Source organism: Bombina bombina, chromosome 2 (genome assembly GCF_027579735.1).
Source record: "Bombina bombina isolate aBomBom1 chromosome 2, aBomBom1.pri, whole genome shotgun sequence".
Classification (NCBI taxonomy): domain Eukaryota; kingdom Metazoa; phylum Chordata; class Amphibia; order Anura; family Bombinatoridae; genus Bombina; species Bombina bombina.
Genome location: NC_069500.1, coordinates 91,739,640 through 91,763,043, shown reverse-complemented (window position 1 = coordinate 91,763,043; position 23,404 = coordinate 91,739,640). Strand labels below are relative to the sequence as shown.

General features: G+C 40.1%; 1 protein-coding gene across 1 annotated transcript in view; it reads left to right on the top strand.

Moving 5' to 3' along the window:
- Positions 1–23,404, top strand: part of PDZD2 (PDZ domain containing 2) — a 718,112-nt gene that overhangs the window by 665,389 nt on the left and 29,319 nt on the right. The window contains 1 exon segment of the mRNA XM_053701173.1: positions 8,409–8,673. Within this exon segment, the coding sequence (XP_053557148.1) occupies positions 8,409–8,673 (265 nt within the window).

The following is a 23,404-nucleotide window of genomic DNA, read 5'->3' as shown; positions in this document are numbered from 1 at the left end:
CGAGGCTTCTGTTGACCAGATATGTAAGGCAGCATCTTGGTCTTCACTGCACACTTTTGCCAAATTTTACAAATTTGATACTTTTGCTTCTTCTTCGGAGGCTATTTTTGGGAGAAAGGTTTTGCAAGCCGTGGTGCCTTCCATTTAGGTGACCTGATTTGCTCCCTCCCTTCATCCGTGTCCTAAAGCTTTGGTATTGGTTCCCACAAGTTATGGATGACGCCGTCGACCGGACACACCAATGTTGGAGAAAACAGAATTTATGCTTACCTGATAAATTACTTTCTCCAACTGTGTGTCCGGTCCACGGCCCGCCCTGGTTTTTTAATCAGGTCTGATGAATTATGTTCTCTAACTACAGTCACCACGGTATCATATGGTTTCTCCTATATATATTTCCTCCTGTCCGTCGGTCGAATGACTGGGGTGGGCGGAGCCTAGGAGGGATCATGTGACCAGCTTTGCTGGGACTCTTTGCCATTTCCTGTTGGGGAAGAGAATATCCCACAAGTAAGGATGACGCCGTGGACCGGACACACCGTTGGAGAAAGTAATTTATCAGGTAAGCATAAATTCTGTTTTTCTAAGGAATGGAATTGACTAAGAAAATGCTGCTGATACCGAAGTAATGTAAGTAAAGCCTTAAATGCTTGAGAGCGATTGGTATTAGGCTTATTAATAGAGATATATACTCTTATAAAAATGTGTTTTAAAACGTTTGCTGGCATGTTTAATCATTTTTTGACATATGTTTGGTGATAAAACTTATTGGGGCCTAATTTTTCCACATGGCTGGCTTAAATTCTGCATAGAAACAGTTAACTGAGGCTTCCCACTGTTGTAATATGAGTGGGAGGGGCCTAATTTAGCACTTTTTTTGCGCAGTTAAAATTACAAAATGAATCATCCAGATTCCCTCAGCAGTCCCATGAATACTACAGGACATCTCTAAAGGGCTAAAAAGACTTCCAAAATCGTTTATAGGGAAGGTAATCCACAGCTCAGCTGTGGCAGTTTTGTTGTGTCTGTTAAAAAACGTCTGTCGTTTTTTTTATCTGCTTTTTGCATTAAGGGGTTAATCATCCATTTGCAAGTGGGTGCAATGCTCTGTTAACTTATTACATATACTGTAAAAATTTCGTTTGATGTACTGCCTTTTTTCACTGTTTTTCAAATTTTGACAAAATTTGTTTCTCTTAAAGGCACAGTAACGTTTTTTATATTTGCTTGTTAACTTGATTTAAAGTGTTTTCCAAGCTTACTAGTCTCATTATTAGTCTGTTCTAACATGTCTGACATAGAGGAAGCTCTGTGTTCATTATGTTTAAAAGCCATGGTGGAACCCCATCTTAGAATGTGTACCAGATGTACTGATTTCATGTTAAGCAATAAAGATCATTTTTTGTCTTTAAAAACATTATCACCAGAGGATTCTGTCGAGGGGGAAGTTATGCCGACTAACTCTCCCCACGTGTCAGACCCTTTGACTCCCGCTTTAGGGACTCACGCTCAAATGGCGCCAAGTACATCAAGGGCGCCCATAGCGTTTATTTTACCAGAGGATTCTGTCAAGGGGGAAGTTATGCCGACTAACTCTCCCCACGTGTCAGACTCTTCGACTCCCGCTCCAGGGACTCACGCTCAAATGGCGCCTAGTACATCAAGGGCGCTTATAGCGTTTATTTTACAAGACATGGCGAAAGTTATGAATAATACTCTGGAAGCGGTATTAGTCAGACTACCTGAAATTAAAGGAAAGCGAGATAGCTCTGGGGATAGATACAGAGCATACAGATGCGTCAAGAACCATGTCTGTTACTGCCTCACAATATGCAGAAGCTGAGGGGAGCTTCAGTCTGTGGGTGATATTTTTGACTCAGGGGAGATGATTTAACCTGATTCCGATTTTTCTACATTTAAAGTTTATGCTTAAGATCTTCCACTTGTTACTCAGGGAGGTTTTAGCAGCTCTGAATGACTGTGTTACAATCACAGTGCTAGAGAAATTGTGTAGACTGAATAGATACTATGCAGTGCCGGTGTGTACTGATGTTTTTTCCAATACCTAAAGAGGTTTACAGAAATTATTAATAAGGAATGGGATAGACCAGGTGTGCCGTTCTCTTCCCCTCCTATTTTTAGAAAAATGTTTCTAACAGATGCCACCACACGGGACTTATGGCAGACGGTCCCTAAGGTGGAGAGAAGAGTTTCTACTCTAGCTAAGCGTACCACTATCCCTGTTGAGGACAGTTGTGCTTTTTTAGATCCAATGGATAAAAAATTAGAGGGTTACCTTAGGAAAATGTTTATTCAACAAGGTTTTATCCTGCAGCCCTTGCATGCATTGCTCCTGTCACTGCTGCTGCGGCGTTCTGGTTGGAGTCTCTGGATGAGGCTTTACAGGTAGCGACTCCATTGGATGAATATACTTGTCAAGCTAAGAGCACTTAAGCTAGCCAATTCCTTTGTTTCTGATGCCTTTGTTTATTTGACTAAACTAACGGCTAAGAATTCAGTTTTTACTATACTGGCGCGCAGAGCGCTATGGCTTATCGCATGGTCAGCTGTCGTGACTTTAATAAATAAGCTACTTAACTTTCCTTCAGGGGACAGACCCTATTAGGGCCTGGTTTGAAGGAGATCATTACTATTATCACTGGAGGAAAAGGGCTTGCCCTTCCTCAGAGACAGGTCCAAATCAAGGGCCAAGACAGTCTAATTTTCGTGCCTTTCGAAACTTCAAGGCAGGTGTGGCATCAACTTCCTCTTAGACAAATGAAGAGGGTACTTTTGCTCAGTCCATGACGGTCTGGAGACAACCGGACCTGGAACAAGGATAAGCAGGCCAAGGAGCCTGCTGCTGCTGCATCTTAGACAGCATGAAGGAAAGGTCCCCTATCCGGTAACGGATCCTGTGGGGGCAGATTTTCTTTTTTCGCCCAGGCGTGGGCAAGAGATGCCCAGGATCCTGGGCATTGGAAATTATATCCCAGAGATATCTTCTGAATTTCAAAGCTTCCCCTTCGAAATAGGGGAGATTTTACCTTTCACAATTATCTGCACACCAGATAAAGAAAGAGGCATTCTTACATTGTGTACGAGACCCATCCAGTTCCAAGACAGGAACAGGGTCAGAGTTTTTCTCAGATCTGTTCGTGGTTCCCAAGGAGAGGGAACCTTCAGATCTATTTTGGATTTAAAGATCTTAAATAAATTCCTTAGAATTCCATCATTTATGATGGTATCTATTTGTACCATCTTAACTAGGATCCAGTTTTTTTCAGGTTTGCCTTGCTAGACAGGCATTACCAGTTTGTTGCTCTTTCCTTTGGGTTAACTACAGCCCCAAGAATCTTTAGAAGTGGCCCCTTATTTAGGCATTGAACTTCAAATTGCCAAGTCTCATATGGATGTAGTACTGGCATTTCTGAGATCGCAGGGGTGGAAAGTGAACAAGGAAGGAGTTCTCTATCCCCAATCTCAAGGGTTTCCTTCCTAGGGACTCTGATAGATTCTGCAGAAATGAAAATTTACCTGACGGAGTCCAGGTTGTCAAAGCTTCTAAATTACTGCCGTGTTCTTCATTCCATCCGCGCCCTTCGGTGGCTCGGTACATGAATGTAATCGGCCTAATGGTAGCGGCAAGGGACATAGTACCGTTTGCACGCCTACATTTCAGACCGCTGCAACTATGCATGCTCAGTCAATGGAACGGGGATTACACAGATTCGTCCCCTTCTTAAATCTGGACCAAGAGGCCAGAGATTCTCTTCTCTGGTGGCTATCTCGGGTCCATCTGTCCAAGGGTATGACCTTCCGCAGGTCAGATGGGACAGTTGTTACAACAGATGCCAACCTTTTAGGTTGGGATACAGTCTGGGACTCCCTGAAGATTCAGGGATAGTAGACTCAGGAGGAAACCCTCCTTCTAATAAATATTCTGGAATTGGGAGCGATATTCCATACTCTTCAGGCTTGGCCTCAGTTAGCAACTCTGAGGTACATCAGATTCAGTCGGACAATATCACGACTGTGGCTTACATCAACCATCAAGGGGGAACAGAAGTTCCCTAGCGATGTTAGTAATTTTTAAATAATTCACTGGACAGAGACTCTCTCTTGTCTATCAACTCTCCATATCCCAGGTGTTGAGAACTGGGAGGTGGATTTTCTAAGTCGTCAGACTTTTCTCCCGGGGAAGTGGGGAATTCCCTCCGGAGGTCTTTGCACAAGATCAAGCAGGAGACTGCTTTGGTGTTTTTAACAGCGCTTGTGTGGCCACGCAGGACCTGGTATGCAGATCTGGTGGACATGTCATTCTTTCCATCATGATATCTGCTTCTGAGACAGGACCCTCTATCTCAGGGTCCTTTCAACCATCTATATTAAACTTCTCTGAGATGGACTGCCTGGAGACCGAATGCTTGATGTTATCGAAACATGGCTTCTCCAAGTCAGTCATTGATACCTTAGTACAGGCATGAAAGCCTGTCACTAGCAAACTTTAACATAGATATAGCATAAATATCTTATTGATATGAATCCAAGGGTTACTCATGGAGTAAAGTCCGGATTCCCAGGATACTATCTTTTCTCCAAGATGATTTTGAGAAAAGGGGTTGTCAGCTAGTTCCTTAAAATGACAGATTCCTACTCTGTCTATTCTTTTGCACAAGCGTCTGTCAGATTCTCCAGACGTTCAGGCATTTTGTCAGGCTTTGGTTAGAACCAAGCCTGTGTCTAAACCTATGGCTCCGCCAGGGAGCTTAAACCTGATTATTGAGGTTTTTCAAGGATTTCCGTGTGATCCTTTTCATTCTATAGATATCAAACTTTTTATCCTGGAATGTTCCTTTTTGGTAGATATTTCCTCGGCTTGTAGTGTCTCCGAGTTATCTGCTTTACAATGTGATTCTCCTTATCTGGTCCTCCGTGCGGATAAGGTAGTCCTGTGTATCAAGACTGGGTTTTTTACCTAAGGTGGTATCCAACAAGATTATCACTCAAGAGAGTGTTGTTCCATTCTTGTATTCTAATCCTTCTTCAAAGATGGAACGTCGTTTACACAATTTGGACGTGATTCGTGCTTTAAAGTTTTTCTTACAAGCTACTTCAGATTTTCATCAAACATTTACTTGGTTTGTTGTCTACTCTGGACAGAGGAGAGGTCAAAGACTTAAGCAACCTCTTTCTTTCTTTTTGGTTAAAAGCATAATTCGTTTAGCTTATGAGACTGCTGGACAGCAGCCTCCTGAAGGGATTACAGCTCATTCTATTAGAGCTGTGGCTTTCACTTGGGCCTTTTTTAAAATGAGGCTTCTGTTGAACAGATTTACAAGACGGCGTCTTGGTCTGCACTTCATATTTGCTTCTTTGGAGGCTATTTTTGGGAGAAAGGATTTTTTTCAGGCAGTGGTCTCTTCCGTTTAAGTTCCTGCCTTGTCCCTCCCTTCATCCGTGTACTTTAGCTTTGGTATTGGTATCCCATAAGTAATGGATGATCCGTGGACTGGATACACTTAACAAGAGAAAACATAATTTATGCTTACCTGATAAATTTATTTGTCTTGTAGTGTATCCAGTCCACGGCCCGCCCTGTCATTTTAAGGCAGGTAATTTTTTCATTTAAACTACAGTCACCACTGCACCCTATGGTTTTTCCTTTCTCTGCATGTTTTCGGTCGAATGACTGGATATGGCAGTTAGGGGAGGAGCTATATAGCAGCTCTGCTGTGGGTGAACTCTTGCAACTTCCTGTTGGGAAGGAGAATATCCCATAAGTAATGGATGATCCGTGGACTGGATACACTACAAGAGAAATAAATTTATCAGGTAAGCATAAATTATGTTTTTCTGTGTGCTAACGGTTTCAATTGTTGTCCAATCAGTACTCTCCCCATATGGCATTTTTGTTGTAGCTAGAGCTCTTTTTGGACAACAATTCAAACCTTTAGCTCACAGATAAATTGACTTTTGAAGTGGGCAGCGGAGCGTGGAGTATTTGAGTTTCATATCTATATTAAAAAGTAAGTTATAGCGCATCTGCATTATAAATGATTAATTACACTTCATCTAAAATATCACTAACATTCTGGATCTGATTTTAAAAAGGGGAGAGTTTACCATAACTTTAAGGTAACATTAAATGTATTTGTGTCTTTGTTGCATCTAAAATAAGTTAAGAAAAAAAAAAAGGAAGACATCTCCTTGTGTAAAACCTATTCTTTTTTGTTTTTATGCTCATGAGGCATATCATTGCCACCAATAAAGCAGTGGGAGTTGTCTTTTTCAGCAAGTGAGCAGTATCCGTGGGGATGAGTTGCTCCTCCTGTTAGTTTCAGAATAAGTCTACACAGTCATATCTTAAATGTTTTAACGTTTGTTTTGCCATGTTTATGCAGTGCTATTTCATGCGCACAACATAATTTGTTTGATATTAAAGGGGTAATGTTCTCCCCTTTAATGTGTTCCCAATGATCCATTTTACCCGCTGGAGTGTATTAAATTGTTTATGACACAGCTCATTTACCTTTATTTTTTCATTTGAAATGGCTGCTTTTCCTTGTTGAAACTGCCACATATTCTGAAAATGTCAGTATTGTAGCAATGAATACAGAAAAGCTATGTAAACAGGATACGGCAGAAGAAATCACACTCTCATCTGGAGGGGGGGGGGTTGGAGAAAAAGGTACTCAAATTTTTAATTGTTATCCCATTCAGAGATAAGATATTATCACTGTATGTGTATACATACAGTGATAATATATTGAAATATGTTCTCCCTGCAATCTCAGCCAATTTTAAATCGTTTTGGTTTCAAAGCATACATACATCTATTTCATATACAAAAATAAGCCTAAAGGGTCAACATCACATACATTTTAAACTCTGCAGCTGGTATAACATGTCATTAGAAACAGATTAAAGGGTAATTATAGTGATACAATTCCATGGCCTAATTCATTTTATCACAAGTGACACTACAGCTCTATGTGTTTAATCACTTGTGATAAAATTGTGTGCTCTAACGAAATAGAACATGTCATTTTATCAATGTAATGGGCCTTTAATCGGAAAACAATTGTACAGTTCAGTGTCCTTGTAATATCCATTTAAGTTGGAATATTTCCTTTACTTTAAAATATATGATAAAGAATTATATGTATGATGGATACTTAAATATTTGTCTAGGTCTTTTATATAGATACTAGTCCTAAAGCCCGTTCACACGGGCCATTTTTTGCAGGGTACAGCAGTCCCAACCCTTGCGCTCTCTCCCTGCCCCTCTCTTTTGCTCTCTCCCTGCCCCTCTCTTTTGCTCTCTCCCTGCCCCTCTCTTTTGCTCTCTCTCCCCCTCTCTTTTGAGATCTCTCTCCCCCTCTCTTTTGAGATCTCTCTCCCCCTCTCTTTTGAGATCTCTCTCCCCCTCTCTTTTGAGATCTCTCTCCCCCTCTCTTTTGAGATCTCTCTCCCCCTCTCTTTTGAGATCTCTCTTCCCCCTCTCTTGCGCTCTCCCCCCCCCCCTCTTTTGCGCTCTCTCCCCCCCCTCTTTTGCGCTCTCTCTCTCCCCTCTCTCTCACTCCCCCTCCCCTCTCTCTCTCCCTCCCTCCCCCTCTCCTCTCTCTCTCACTCCCCCTCCCCTCTCTCTCTCCCTCCCTCCCCCTCTCCTCTCTCTCTCCCTCCCCCTCCCCTCTCTCCCTCCCCCTCTCTCTCTCCCCTCTCTCTCCCTCCCCCCCTCCCCCCTCTCTCCCTCCCCCTCTCTCCCCCCCCTCTCTCCCTCCCCCCTCTCTCCCTCCCCCTCTCTCCCTCTCCCCTCTCTCTCCCCCCTCTCTCCTCCCCCTCTCTTTCTCTTCCCCCCTCTCTTTCTCTTCCCCCCTCTCTTTTGATCTCTCTGTCCCCTTTCTTTTGCTCTCCCTCCCCCTCTCTTTTGATGTCTCTCCCCCTCTCTTTTGCTCCCTCTCTTTTGCTCCCTCTCTTGTGCTCCCTTTATCTCCCATCTTGATCTCTCTCTCCCCTCTTGATCTCTCTCTCTCTCTCACCTTTCTTATCTTTTCCCTACCCCCTCTCTCCCCTCTTTTGAGCTGTTTTGAGCTCTCACTGCACAGCCTTTCACTGGCCGTCTGGCCCCGCCCCTTCATGCTTGGCCACGCCCCCTCACGGCCCTCGCGCTCGGCCACGCCCCCTTCACGCTCGGTTCTGCTCGCACTGCAGAGCAGAGACTTAGGGACTCTCAAAGACCAGGTGTGTTTGTCCTCGTGCTGTGCTGTCTACTGCGCATGACAGCTTCAGACAAACACACTTGGCCTTTTATTATATAGGATACTTATTTTATATCAAGTTTTAAAGGTAAAAAAACCCATCTAAAACATTCCTGCCTGCAGCAATCATATATTTGTGTGTTTAAGGTACACAGAGTCTTTTCAAAAGCTGCATCCCGTGAAACAATCATTGAAAGAGGTGACCGCATATTGTCCATCAATGGCTGCAGTTTACACGGTTCCGCCCACGGGGATGCCCTTAGTGCGCTGCATAGAGCTAAGCTGCACAGAGAAGCAGTCGTTGTGATCAAAAAGGAACGAGATGGAGAATGGCCTTGCAGACGAGACACGTCTACTGCTAAGGGAAGAACTTCAACATCTGGAAAGGATGTCTCTATGGCAACAGGACCAGGTAGGGGGTTAGACGGGGGACACATGGAAAGAATTTATTTTGTTTCACATTATCACTAAGAGTCTTCATGCAATCTCAGTGAACTAATGAAACTCATATTGAACATTCACTCCTGATCTTCAAAATCTCATTATTATTATTATATAAGCTTGGCTTTATGGATACACGGTCGATCTTTTATTCAGTCAAAGAAACTTTTCATTATGTAACTAGTAAACATAGCCACTCAGTAGTGTCTTACTGTAGTTAAAGGGGCATAACTAATAAATAAAAAAATAAAAAACTTTACATTGTATTTCTTTCATGTAAGTGGCAAGAGTCCATGAGCTAGTGACGTATGGGATATACATTCCTACCTGGAGGGGGCAAAGTTTCCCAAACCTCAAAATGCCTATAAATACACCTCCCACCTCACTTATACTTCAGTTTTACAAACTTTCCCTTCGTTGAAGGATAGTGAAGCAAGTCGTGCTTGATTTTCTTCTGTATTTGCCTAATGATGCCATGTTTTCACCTATGGGAAATCTATTCTAAGGCTCTCAGTAAATTCGGTTGTGGCGATTCATCTGCCAACTCCCTTTACAGATTGACATTATACTCCCTTTACCATTACCTCTGCTGATATGTTTCAGTAATGGTTTGGCTGTCTGCTTTATGTGGAAGGGTGTCTTCAGGTAAGTATACAGGTGGCCCTCGTTTTACAACGGTTCAATTTACACCGTTTCAGAATAACAACCTTTTTTTCCAGTGATGTGACTGCTATTGAAAAGCATTGAGAAGCAGTGCATTTATTAAAATAGCCAGTAGGTGGAGCTGTCCGCTTGTGTTGCAGCAAAGCCAAGCAAGCTGAAATTAATCAGTTTAACCAGACCTGAGCTATCGAGCTGTGTTGTGTGATTATTTTATTAGGTTTATAATGCTGTTTAGCATTTAAAGTCTTCATTTCAAAGCTTTAAAAATAATGTATTAGGTGTTACTTATGACAATTTTAAGAGGGGCCTGGAACCTATCTCCCTCACTTCCCATTGACTTGCATTATAAACTGGGTTTCAAATTATAACGGTTTCGATTTACAACCATTCCTTCTGGAACCTAACCCAGGCGTAAACTGAGGGCTACTTGTATATCTTTTTTTAAGGCACTCTCAGCTATGTTTGGCACTTTATATTTTAAAGTTTTAAATATATATTGCATATATTTGCCACGAGTCAGGTCTATGTTTATTTGCCTTTGCAGTCTTCAGTCAGTTTCAGCATGGAAAATTATGTTTGGGAGAAATTTAGTTCATTTTTTTCTTACCTAAGGTTCCAGCTAGTTGTAACTTCAGTCTTGATTTTTCAAATTTTCGCGGGCAAATTAGGCTCTCGATGGCGCAAAATGCTTCTATTTATTGCGTCATTCTTGGTGCAAATTTTTTTGGCACGAAGGTTGCGTTTGTTGTGACGTGAGTCACGTCATTTCTTGCGTGTCTGGTGATGCAAATTTTTTTTTTTTGCTGCAAAGTCGCACCGGTTATGATGCGAATCGTGTCATTTCCTATTAAGCTTGGCTCCAAAAGTTTTTTTCTCAGCATTTGCATCATCTTTGTTGGCGTCATTTTTGGCGCCAAAAATTTTGTTATATTAAGTCTCTCCCTCTTTTGCTCTCTACTTTCATTTGTTACAGAGGGCTATGATATTTGCTTTTGTTTTTCATATAAGCATTTTTTCCCATTCCTGAAACTGCTATTTTGTGGAAATTGAATATTTTGTTTAAATGTTATTTTTTCTTTTTTGTTACATTTTTCAAGATGTCTCAAACTGATCCTGCCTCTGATGTTACTGTAGAAACTATGATGCCTGTACACAATTTCTACCAAAGCTAAGATTTTATTTCTTTAGCTCAAATGCATTATATTGCAAAAGATATAGAGAAGGCTATGACTGCTATTCTGCCTTCAAATTAATGTGAACAATCTCTCCTAACGTCTCATAAACCTTTGAAGTTTGTATTGATTGACAGCATACTGTAGTATTTCTGCTGATGTGGTTTTCTCTGACTCAGAGGATCCTATTTCAGAGTCTTATTTTTATTAATCAAACTTTCAATTGAATGTATTCATTCTTGATTAAGAAAGTATTGTTTACTTTTGAGTATTGAGGAATCTAGTCCTCTTGATAACAAGAATAGCTTTTTTTAAACTTCTGAGGTAACTCTTGAAGTTTTTCTTATTCCAGATGCTATCTATTATATGTTTAGTAAGGAATCTAAACTTAGTGCTTCTTTTTACCCTTTTTCTAGGTTTAAAAAGCTATATCCTTTACCTATGGCTAATTTAGTGTTTTTATGTAAAAGTCCCTTAAGGTGGGGCTATTTCTTCTCTTTCCAAACGTACTTCTATCCTATGGAAGATATTTCTTCTTTTAAGGATCCTTTAGATAGGAAGTTTGTTTCCTATCTTAAGAGAAGCATATTTACATATTGGCCATATTTTTTAACCTGCCATTTCTATGGCTAATGTTGCTGCTGTTTTTAACTTTTTGGTTGGACAGTTTAGTTATCAGATCTTGATTTGTCTTAAGCATTGTTCTTTTACTTCAACATGCTAATCATTTAATTTATGGTGCTATATTTTATGTAATTGTATCTGATAATAAATCTTTGTTTTTAGCCATTTTTACTAGAATTTTTTTATGGCTTAAATCTCTGATATGGTGTTTAAATTTAGATTACTATCTTATTATTTGTTTGTTGTGACGTGAGTCGCGTCATTTCTTGCGTGTCTGGTGATGCAATTTTTTCTTTTTGCTGCAAAGTCGCACCGGTTATGATGCGAATCGTGTAATTTCCTATTAACCTTGGCGCCAAAAGTTTTTTTCTCAGCATTTGCATCATCTTTGTTGGCGTCATTTTTGGCGCCAAAAACTTTGTTATATTAAGTCTCTCCCTCTTTTGCTCTCTACCTTCATTTGTTACAGAGGGCTATGATATTTGCTTTTGTTTTTCATATAAGCATTTTTTTCCCATTCCTGAAACTGCTATTTTGTGGAAATTGAATATTTTGTTTAAATGTTATTTTTTCTTTTTTGTTACATTTTTCAAGATGTCTCAAACTGATCCTGCCTCTGATGTTACTGTAGAAACTATGCTGCCTGTACACAATTTCTACCAAAGCTAAGTGTGTATATTGTTTAATTAGCTGATTTTATTTCTTCAGCTCAAATGCATTATATTGCAAAAGATATAGAGAAGGCTATGACTGCTATTCTGCCTTCAAATTAATGTAAACAATCTCTCCTAACGTCTCATAAACCTTTGAAGTTTGTATTGATTGACAGCATACTGTAGTATTTCTGCTGATGTGGTTTTCTCTGACTCAGAGGATCCTATTTCAGAGACTTATTTTGATAAATCAAACTTTCAATTGAATGTATTCATTCTTGATTAAGGAAGTATTGTTTACTTTTGAGTATTGAGGAATCTAGTCCTCTTGATAACAAGAATAGCTTTTTTTAAGCTTCTGAGGTAACTCTTGAAGTTTTTCTTATTCCAGATGCTATCTATTATATGTTTAGTAAGGAATCTAAACTTAGTGCTTCTTTTTACCCTTTTTTCTAGGTTTAAAAAGCTATATCCTTTACCTATGGCTAATTTAGTGTTTTTATGTAAAAGTCCCTTAAGGTGGGGCTATTTTTTCTCTTGCCGAACATACTTCTATCCTATGGAAGATATTTCTTCTTTTAAGGATCCTTTAGATAGGAAGTTTGTTTCCTATCTTAAGAGAAGCATATTTACATATTGGCCATATTTTTTAACCTGCCATTTCTATGGCTAATGTTGCTGCTGTTTTTAACTTTTTGGTTGGACAGTTTAGTTATCACATCTTGATATGTCTTAAGCATTGTTCTTTTACTTCAACATGCTAATCATTTAATTTATGGTGCTATATTTTATGTAATTGTATCTGATAATAAATCTTTGTTTTTAGCCATTTTTACTAGAATTTTTTATGGCTTAAATCTTTGATATGGTGTTTAAATTTAGATTACTATCTTATTATTTTAGGATAGTAATTTTTAAAGGTTTTCTATTGGATTTTATTATCTCCTCTATTGCTGGGGGAAAGGGAGTATTTTTAAGAAATCGAAGGGTAATTTTAAAATTCCTAATTGTTTTTTCATTCCCCTAAGGAATGAATAGTTCCAAGCTTATAATTAAACTAATTTCAGCCCCTAAGACTGCATAAAGGTGCTGCCTTTTAACCAATTCTACTGGTGGGGGGACATATTGAATTTATTTCAACACATTTGGACAGTTTCTATTCAAATCAGTGGATTTAGAATATTGTTTTCTCAGGGGTATCAAATAGGTTTCAGAATAAAAACCTCCCATGGGAAGATTATTTTCCATGTTATAACAAACTCTGTGAAAGCTCAGGTTTTTCTAAAATGTGTTTCAGATTTTGTGTTTTCAGGGGTGATGGTTCCAGTTCCTCTGCAGTAACGGAGTTTGGGTTTCTATTCAAATCTATTCATTGTCCTAAAGAACAAATTAGTTCAGACTAATTCTGGATCTAAATTTTATATATCGTTTTGTAAGAGTCCCAACTTTCAAGATGGTGACTATAGGGACTATTCTGCCTTTTTGTTTAGCAAGGTTACTTCATGTCCACAATAGACTTACAGGACGCTTATTTTTAATTCATTCAGACCACTATTGTATACTGAGATTCACTTTTCTAGATAAGCATTACCAATTTTGTCGCTTGTCCTTTTGGGCTAGCGGCAGCTCAGAGATTCTTTTCAAAGATCTGTATTCAGAGAACAGGGTATTGCAGTGTTTCCTTATTTGGATGATATTTGGTTCTAGCTTAACAAGTGTGGTTTCTTCGAGACATTGTTGGAGGATCAATTTACAATAGTGTTTCTTGATTCCTTAGGCAAGAGTCACGTTTTTAGGTTTCCAGATACATTTTTAGTATCTATGGTTCTTTCTCTGATACACTAGAGACAAATTAAGTTAATTTTAGTTTGTCTAAACCTTCAGTCTCTAAAGCTTTGCATGTTGCACCATAGGTGCAGGGATTATTTTAAGTTATCACAACTGGTATACTTAAATCCCAACACTTTGTTCTCTCTGATTTGGTGATTGGACCATCACGTTATTGTTCAGGGGGCCTCATTTGTTCGTCCTACTTGCACTGTATTCTCAACAGATGCAAGTTTTTCTGGTGGGGGAGCTGTCTGAGAGTCTCTGGCAGCACTTGGGGTTTTGAAACCTTAGGAGGCGAGGTTACCAATCAATATTTTAGAACTTCATGCTATTTTCAGGGCTCTTCAGGCGTGGCCTCTATTGAAGAGACAACTTTTACATTTCTTTTTAAACAGACAATATCACAACAGTGGCATTTGTCAGTCATCAAGGAGGGACTTGCAGTCCTTCAGTTATGAAGGAAGTATCTCAGATACTTTCTTGGACGGAATCCAATTCTTTTCTAAATTTCTGCGATTCATATCTCAGGTATAGACAATTGGGAAGGGGATTATCACAGCTGTCAAACTTTATATCTGGGGAAGTGCTCCCCATCCAGATGTGTTTTTATTTCTGATGTTCTCTCGTATAAGCAAGAAGCTTTCCAGATACCTTTTTAGATCCAAGGATCCTCAGGCGGAAATGGTGGATGCTCTAGCAGTTTTTTAATTTTCACCAACCTACTTAATTTTTTTGCCTCTGGTTCTTTTTCCAAGGGTGATCTCCAAGATCATAATGGAATGATCTAATGTGTTTCTAATAGCACCGGCTTGGTCTCTTAGGTTTTGGTATGCAGACCTTGTCAGGATGTCCAGTTGCCATACTTGGTTACTTCCTTTAAGGCCAGACCTTCTGTTTCAGGGGCTGTTTTTTTTCCATCAGGATCTGAAATCTCTAATTTTGAAGGCTTGGAAATTGAACGCTTAAGTGTTTAGTCATAGAAGTTTCTCTGACTCCGTTGTTAGCACCATGATACAGGCTTGTAAGTCTATTTCTAGGAGAATTTATTTTCGGGTTTGGAAAACCTATATTTCATGATGTTCTGCTCATGATTATTCTTGGCATTCTTTTAGAATTCCAAGGATTTTACAGTTTCTTCAGAATGGTTTGGATAAACATTTGTCTGCAAATTCTTTGAAAGGACAAATTTCTGCTCTTTCTGTCTTATTTCATAGAAAGATTGCTAAACTTCCTGATATTCACTGTTTTGTTTAGGCTTTGATTCATATTAAACCTGTTTTTAAATCTATTTCTCCTCCTTGGAGTCTCAATTTTGGTTTTGAAAATTTTACAGGCTCCTCTTTTTGAGACTATACATTTTCTGGACATTAAATTACTTTCTTGGAAAGTGTTATTTCTTTTGGCTATCTCTTCTGCTTGAAGAGTTTCTGTATTGTCTGCTCACTCTTGTGAGTCTCTTTATCTCATTTTCCATCAAGATAAAGCTGTTTTGCGGAATTCATTTTAATTTTTTGCCTAAAATTGTGAATTGTAACAAATTCAATAAGGAAATAATTGTTCCTTTTTTGTGTCCTAATTTTAAGAATATTTTTGAAGGGTCTTTACATTCTTTGGATTTTGTAAGAGCTTTGAAATATTATGTTGAGGCTACTTAAAATTTCAGAAAGACTTCTATTCTAGACGTCTATTTGTTATTTGTTTCTGATTTCAGGAAAGGTCAGAAAGCCTCTGTTATTTCTCTGTTTTTTTGGTTGAGATTTTAAATTCACAAAGCTCATTCTACTAGATCAGTTACCACTTCTTGGGTTCTCAAGAATGAAGCTTTAGTTGATCAAATTTGCAAAGCAGCAACTTAGTCTTCTTTGCATACTTTTTCTAATTTTACCTTTTTCATGTGTTTGCTTTTTTTCCCTCCCTCTCTAGTGACTTGTGGACTTCCACATCTTGGGTATTATATCCCATACGTCACTAGCTCATGGACTCTTGCCACTTGCATGAAAGAAAACACAATTTATGTAAGAACTTACCTGATAAATTAATTTCTTTTATAGTGGCAAGAGTCCATGAGACCCACCCATTTTTTGTGGTTATGATTTTTTTTGTATAAAGCACATTATTTTTTTCCAGTTCCTCTTTTTGTATGCTTTTTACTACTTTTTATACACCTCACTTCTTGGCTATACGTTAAACTGAAGCATGAGTGAGGTGGGAGGTGTATGTATAGGCATTTTGAGGTTTGGAAAACTTTGCCCCCTCCAGATAGGAATGTATATCCCATACATCACTAGCTCATGGACTCTTGCCACTTTGAAAGAAATTAATTTATCAGGTAAGTTCTTACATAAATTGTGTTTTTCATTTGTTTGTTTGCCCTCTATTCCTATAATTTAATTTGTGGATTTTAAAGTTCTGAGAATTGGAAATGCTCACTGCAGCCTTCACAAGCTTAACCCTTTTATATATCTGTCCATACCTTCCCTCAGCAGAGGTGATAAGATACTGAAAAAATAGTGGATAACTGTGTTTACTCCAGTATCAAGTCCAGATAGGATCCACAAAATAAAGATGTGCGCGCCAAAAAATATTACAACCACGTTTACTTCTTCTCCCATAGAAGTCAATGGAGCTCAAAAACTGGAAAAAAAACTTAACACCCATACTCGCGCACTTACCCAACGGCATATATTCAAGAACGTTGCACTCGACATGAAGTATTAATATTTCACATTCCAATGTTCTTCACATAGCAGATTATGTTCTATTTATTCTTTAATACATATTTCTGTATATATATATATATATATATACACTTATATATTTATTCGTATAGAAATGTATTTTACATTAACAGTGTCAGATATATATAGAAATATATATTTAATAATAAAAAGTACATTATTTTGTTAAACATGCTGTAAAAATATAAATATATTCTATTGATTATTGAAAATATTTTACAGTATGTTTAAAAATTTGTATTATATTTTTTTTACTATTTTATATGTAATATTTTAATAATGAGCTTTAAGATAACCGGACTGCATTAAAGGAACAGTCTACACCAGAATTTTTATTGTTTTAAAAAATAGATAATCCCTTTATTACCCATTCCCCAGTTTTGCATAACCAACACTGTTATATTAATATACTTTTAACCTCTGTGATTATCTTGTATCTAAGCCTCTGCAAACTGCCCCTTTATTTCAGTTCTTTTGACAGACTTGCATTTTAGCCAATCAGTGCCTGCTCCCAGATAACTTCACATGCACGAGCACAGTGTTATCTATATGAAATACATAATATACCTCTAGTGGTGAAAAACTGTTAAAATGCATTCTGTAAAGAGGTGGCCTTTAAGGTCTAAGAAATTAGCATATGAACCTCCTAGGTTATGCTTTCAACTAAGAATACCAAGAGAACAAAGCAAAATTGGTGATAAAAGTAAATTGGAAAATTGTTTAAAATTACATGCCCTATCTGAATCATGAAAGTTTATTTTGGCCTAGACTGTCCCTTTAAGATCTAAATCACGAAACACGATGCGCAAAACACATATTTTTCATTCCTATGTTCTTCATAATAATAATGTACTTTTTATTAATAAATATATATTTCTTTATATATCTGATACTGTTCATGTAAAATACATATCTATACCTATATATCTATTGGAATAGATATACAGGTAAAGTTATATACAGATATATATAGCAATATAGATTGTAAGTTCCCACGGGAATAGGGCCCTCAATTCCTCCTGTATGCGTTTGTAAATTTTGTCCTGTCTCTTACAAGTTTTATATTATTGTTTTATTTAAATGAACTGTATCCGTGCTGAGGAATATGATGGCGCTTCATAAATAAAGTATAATAATAATTAATATGTATTTACAATAAAAAAGGACATTATCCTGTAAGTGAAGAACATTGGAATGTTAATTATGTAACGTAAAACATATATACATATTTAGACATGTATATGTATGCATCTCTATGTTAAAACCCTTTGCATGCCTAACACCTGAGACCTCATATTGTTGAGCCCATATAACTTTTTTTATGCATTTTTTTAAAATAATAATTTTTATCATACAGTGTTATGAGTGTAACTGTACTTTTAAAGGTATTTTAAAGTCTTTTTTTGTCTTGCGTAACAGTTAACCAGAGCTCTGAAGACCTGATGCATATTAAATTTTAATTGCTCTCAGGGGAATGCGTTTACTTTCAACTTGTAGTACGTGCACTACTTACAATGCACGCAAAGAGCTGCGGTATACTCCTTGTCGCTTGCGTGCAACTGTTAGTGCTCCACTCATAATCTAGCCCCAAATTCGTACAGCAAATGATTGTATGCAGCTTGTTATTGGCTGACTGGTACACCCCAGTACCTGCCAGATGACATCATAGCACAACCGTTTAAGTTTAGTGCATATGACTGTGCCCCTTTAATACAGAACTAGTTATTTTAACACACTCCTAAAAAATTGATTATATATAACCTTTAAAAGTGCCTTTTATATAAACTGCATATTACAGAGCAGTTTTATAATTTATAGTTCAGAATACTAAATCTTATTTTCACAGCTGAAAAGTTCCACCAACATGTAGTTTGCTTTTCTTTTCTTTTTAAACATTTTAATGTGTATAATTGTTATATTTGTAAAATGTACATATGTTACAGAGCCATGGGGCGTGAATCACAGAGAACCACAGGGAAAATAAAGCATTTGCTATAGACTGGAAATGTTAAATTATATTTGACTAGTCCTAAAGCCTGTGTACACGGCCATTTTTTGCAGTACAGCGGTCCCACCCCTTGCTCTCTCTCTATCCCCCCTCTCTTTTGCTCTCTCTCTATCCCCCCTTTCTTTTGCTCTATCTCCTTTCTCTTTTGTGCTCTCTCCCCCCTCTCTTTTGCTCTCTCTCTATCCCCCCTCTCTTTTGCTCTCTCTTTCTCCCCTCTCTTTTGCTCTCTCTTTCTCCCCTCTCTGTTACTCTCTCTCTCCCCCCTCTATTTTGCTCGCTCTCTCCCCCCTCTCTTTTGCTCTCTCTCTCCCCCCTCTCTTTTGCTCTCTCTCTCCCCCCTCTCTTTTGCTCTCTCTCTCCCCCCTCTCTTTTGCTCTCTCTCTCCCCCCTCTCTTTTGCTCTCTCTCTCCCCCCTCTCTTTTGCTCTCTCTCTCTCCCCTCTCTTTTGCTCTCTCTCTCTCCCCTCTCTTTTGCTCTCTCTCTCCCCTCTCTTTTGCTCTCTCTCTCCCCCCTCTCTTTTGCTCTCTCTCTCCCCCCTCTCTTTTGCCCTCTCTCCCCCTCTCTTTTGCTCTCTCTCTCCCCCCTCTCTTTTGCTCTCTCTCCCCCCCTTTCATTTGCTCTCTCTCTCCCCCCCTTTCATTTGCTCTCTCTCTCCCCCCCTTTCATTTGCTCTCTCTCTCCCCCCTTTCATTTGCTCTCTCTCTCCCCCCTTTCATTTGCTCTCTCTCTCCCCCCTCTCTTTTGCTCTCTCTCTCCCCCTTCTCTTTTGCTGTCTCTCTCCCCCTCTTTTGCTCTCTCTCTCCCCCCTCTCTTTTGCTCTCTCTCTCTCCCCCCTCTCTTTTGCTCTCTCTCTCCCCCCTCTCTTTTGCTCTCTTCCCCCTCTCTTTTGCTCTCTTCCCCCTCTCTTTTGCTCTCTCTCTTCCCCCTCTCTTTTGCTCTCTCTCTTCCCCCTCTCTTTTGCTCTCTCTCTCCCTCTCTTTTGCTGTCTCTCTCCCTCTCTTTTGCTGTCTCTCTCCCTCTCTTTTGCTGTCTCTCTCCCTCTCTTTTGCTGTCTCTCTCCCTCTCTTTTGCTGTCTCTCTCCCTCTCTTTTGCTGTCTCTCTCCCTCTCTTTTGCTGTCTCTCTCCCTCTCTTTTGCTGTCTCTCTCCCTCTCTTTTGCTCTCTCTCCCCCTCTTTTGCTCTCTCTCCCCCTCTTTTGCTCTCTCTCCCCCTCTTTTGCTCTCTCTCCCCCTCTTTTGCTCTCTCTCCCCCTCTTTTGCTCTCTCTCCCCCTCTTTTGCTCGCTCTCCCCCTCTTTTGCTCGCTCTCTCTCCCCCTCTTTTGCTCGCTCTCTCTCCCCCTCTTTTGCTGTCTCTCTCTCCTCTCGTTTGCTCTCATTCCTCTCGCTTGCTCTCTCTCCTCTCGTTTGCTCTCTCTCTCCTCTTTTGCTGTCTCTCTCCCCCTCTTTTGCTGTCTCTCTCCCCCTCTTTTGCTGTCTCTCTCCCCCTCTTTTGCTGTCTCTCTCCCCCTCTTTTGCTGTCTCTCTCCCCCTCTTTTGCTGTCTCTCTCTCCTCTCGTTTGCTCTCATTCCTCTCGCTTGCTCTCTCTCCTCTCGTTTGCTCTCTCTCTCCTCTTTTACTGTCTCTCACCCATCTCTTTTGTGCTCTCTCCCCCCTCTCTTTTGTGCTCTCTGCCCCTCTCTCTTTTGTGCTCTCTGCCCCTCTCTCTTTTGTGCTCTCTGCCCCTCTCTTTTGTGCTCTCTCCCCCCTCTCTTTTGTGCTCTCTCCCCCCTCTCTTTTGTGCTCTCTCCCCCCCTCTCTTTTGTGCTCTCTCCCCCCCTCTCTTTTGTGCTCTCTCCCCCCCTCTCTTTTGTGCTCTCTCCCCCCCCTCTCTTTTGTGCTCTCTCCCCCCTCTCTTTTGTGCTCTCTCCCCCCTCTCTTTTGTGCTCTCTCCCCCCTCTCTTTTGTGCTCTCTCCCCCCTCTCTTTTGCGCTCTCTCCCCCCTCTCTTTTGCGCTCTCTCCCCCCTCTCTTTTGCGCTCTCTCCCCCCTCTCTTTTGCGCTCTCTCCCCCCTCTCTTTTGAGCTCTCTCCCCCCTCTCTTTTGCGCTCTCTCCCCCCTTATCTTTTGCGCTCTCTCTCCCCCCTCTATTTTGTGCTCTCTCCCCCCTCTATTTTGTGCTCTCTCCCCCCTCTCTTTTGTGCTCTCTCCCCCCTCTTTTGTGCTCTCTCCCCCCTCTCTTTTGTTCTCTCTCCCCCCTCTCTTTTGTTCTCTCTCCCCCCTCTCTTTTGTTCTCTCTCCCCCCTCTCTTTTGTGCTCTCTCCCCCCTCTCTTTTGTGCTCTCTCCCCCCTCTCTTTTGTGCTCTCTCCCCCCTCTCTTTTGTGCTCTCTCCCCCCTCTCTTTTGTACTCTCTCCCCCCCTCTCTTTTGTGCTCTCTCCCCCTCTCATTTGTGCTCTCTTCCCCCCCCCTCTTTTGTGCTCTCTCCCCCCCTCTTTTTTGCTCTCTCCCCCTTTTATTTTTTGCTCTCTCCCCCCTCTCTTTTGCGCTCTCTCCCCCTCTCTTTTGCGATTTCTCCCACGTCACACCCGGGCCCCGCCCATGTCGCACCCGTCCGGCCACGCCCATGTCGCACCCGTCGGCCACGCCCACTCCACCACACGCCCGATAAGTTGGAATGCCAGGTGTGTTTGTCCTTGCGCGCAGTCTCTACTGCGCATGACAGCTTCGGACAAACACACTTGGCCTTTTATTATATAGGATTGACTCTTGGTCCTTTGAGCCAGATTAAAGCTGAGTGTTCAAATCCCCAATGCAAATGTGCATTAAAATAAGCTCCCTACCTTCTCTTGGGTTATCTGTGGTCTTTATATTAAAGGGACTAACACAGAGGGCCCAATTCTCTGAAGTTCTCCGGCATGAAGGGAAATCTCACCCTGACCCTCACATGGGCAGATTTGACTTGATACTCTAAAAAGGGGATCTGAACCTGGAATCTCAGCAAGTGGCAAGCTGCCTTCCACCCTCTGCGATAGGGAACCTCGCAGGAGGGGAGCAAATGTGACGGAACACTGAGCCCTGATAGGAATATTGTCTTTGAAGTACATACAAATCAAATTACACCATTTTCATTTTATTACCCATTCCCTAGTTTTGCATAACCAACATGGTTATATTAATATACGTTTTACCTCTGCGATTACCTATACGTTTTACCTCTGCGATTTTTCACTTGCATTTTGCAGGCGTGAGCACAATGTTATCTATCTGGCACACACTAGCGCTGTCTAATTGTGAAATTCACTGAGATAAGAGGTGGCCTTAAATGGCTTAGTAATTAGTTTGAGCCTACCTAGGTTTAGCGTTCAACAAAGAATACCAAGAGTACAAATCAAATTTGATGATAAAAGTAAATTGCTTAAAACTGCATGCTCTATCTGAATCAATTTGTGTTGGCCTGATCCAAACATATTATGCTTTTAGGTGTTGCAATTACACATACGAACATAGGCTGGCAAGTTTTGTGTTAAAATATGCATTGCACTTATTAACCCTTTCGCTAACAGGAATTTTAGACAAAAACTTGCCAATATTCCGGAGAATTTTTAGTATGTTTGCTATCACTCCGTTTAAACAGAACCTTTGTTTTTTTGTTGTTATTTTATGAAAACTATATATTTTTCTTTAATGTAGGGTCCCAGATCCGTCCCTCTAATTCCTCGTCATGTTTCATAGCTTAGTGGCCCATCCCTCCCTACCCCTTCTTAATCCTGTGTCTGTAATGTAGGGAACCCCGTCCCCTCCTCGCTGGGCCAACCCACCCGCTTCCCTCCCACGCTCCCACTCGGCACCAACAATAATTGTAACAGAGCGTGACACAGACAGTGTTACTTTCTGTAACTATCTGCAATTTGCCTTCATATAGTAAGGAAGCACGATCAGAGATCCCTTACTATATGAAGACAGATGCCTTCTGCCCTGAGCTACTGTCTTTGCTGTCTAAGCTGACAGGGGGTACCACAACATGTGCCTCTGTGTTGGACATAGGTACTACATGAACACACTGCGCTGGTCAATGTATTGTGTGACATAATACCTACATCAAATTTGCACATGAGGTAAAAGTGAAAGAAAAATACATATTTGCAAAACTAGTAAAAATTGGAAAGTAAATTATACTAAAAACAGAATAGTTTGATTTGTTTGTGCTTTTAAGAAAACAATTGCTTTTGGTGCCGGATACTCCCTGTCACATATGCGCTCCCCTGTGAGAATCTGCTTTCTATTGAGCTTTATTGTATGTAGCTAAGCTAGCAACTTGCAAGAATTTCTTGTTCAGCCCCTTTTCTAATATCATTCCGTGAGGTCTACCCATGCAAGAGTGGCATTTCTCGTCAGGCTATTGAACTATAAATCATCAAGCCCTAAGTGTCCTCTATAACATTCTGATGGCAGTTAATTTTAAACTGTCACCTTAATTGCTTATCCAGTTCTGCAATCTACAATATGAACAGTATTCCAATCAGCCAATTAACAATTGTGTTATACATTAAATGACTTTATATCATTTTGTAATGTTTTTTGTTGTTGTTGTACACAGCCTTTTGAAAACCCTCACATTTTACGTCTGATTCTGGGATGTGATACGCTTTTAAAGCCCTCACCTTTACAGCTTTCCTTAAGAGTGAGGCACGGCCTCATTATAATACTTTTTTCTTGTTAGTTTTGTAAAATGAGCTTGTATAAAGCACAGACAGTTTCCTTTACCTACTGTGCACTTAGAGAGCAATTATCTCCAAATGATACACACCCAAACCACCTCGAGAGCTCCCACAGTTTCTCATTGTGCTGTTCCTTCATACTGCAATATTTACACAGGTTGAAATATTTAGTGAACTAGCAGGAATGTCTGCTTGAATGTGTGTAGGATTCTTAAAGCAAGCATAGTCTGTAAAATACTGAGCAAAATCTCTTTATTTTCCAAATATTGAAATGATTTACTGGCTGGCAAACTCTCTAGCACCGTCTGCTACTTTGAT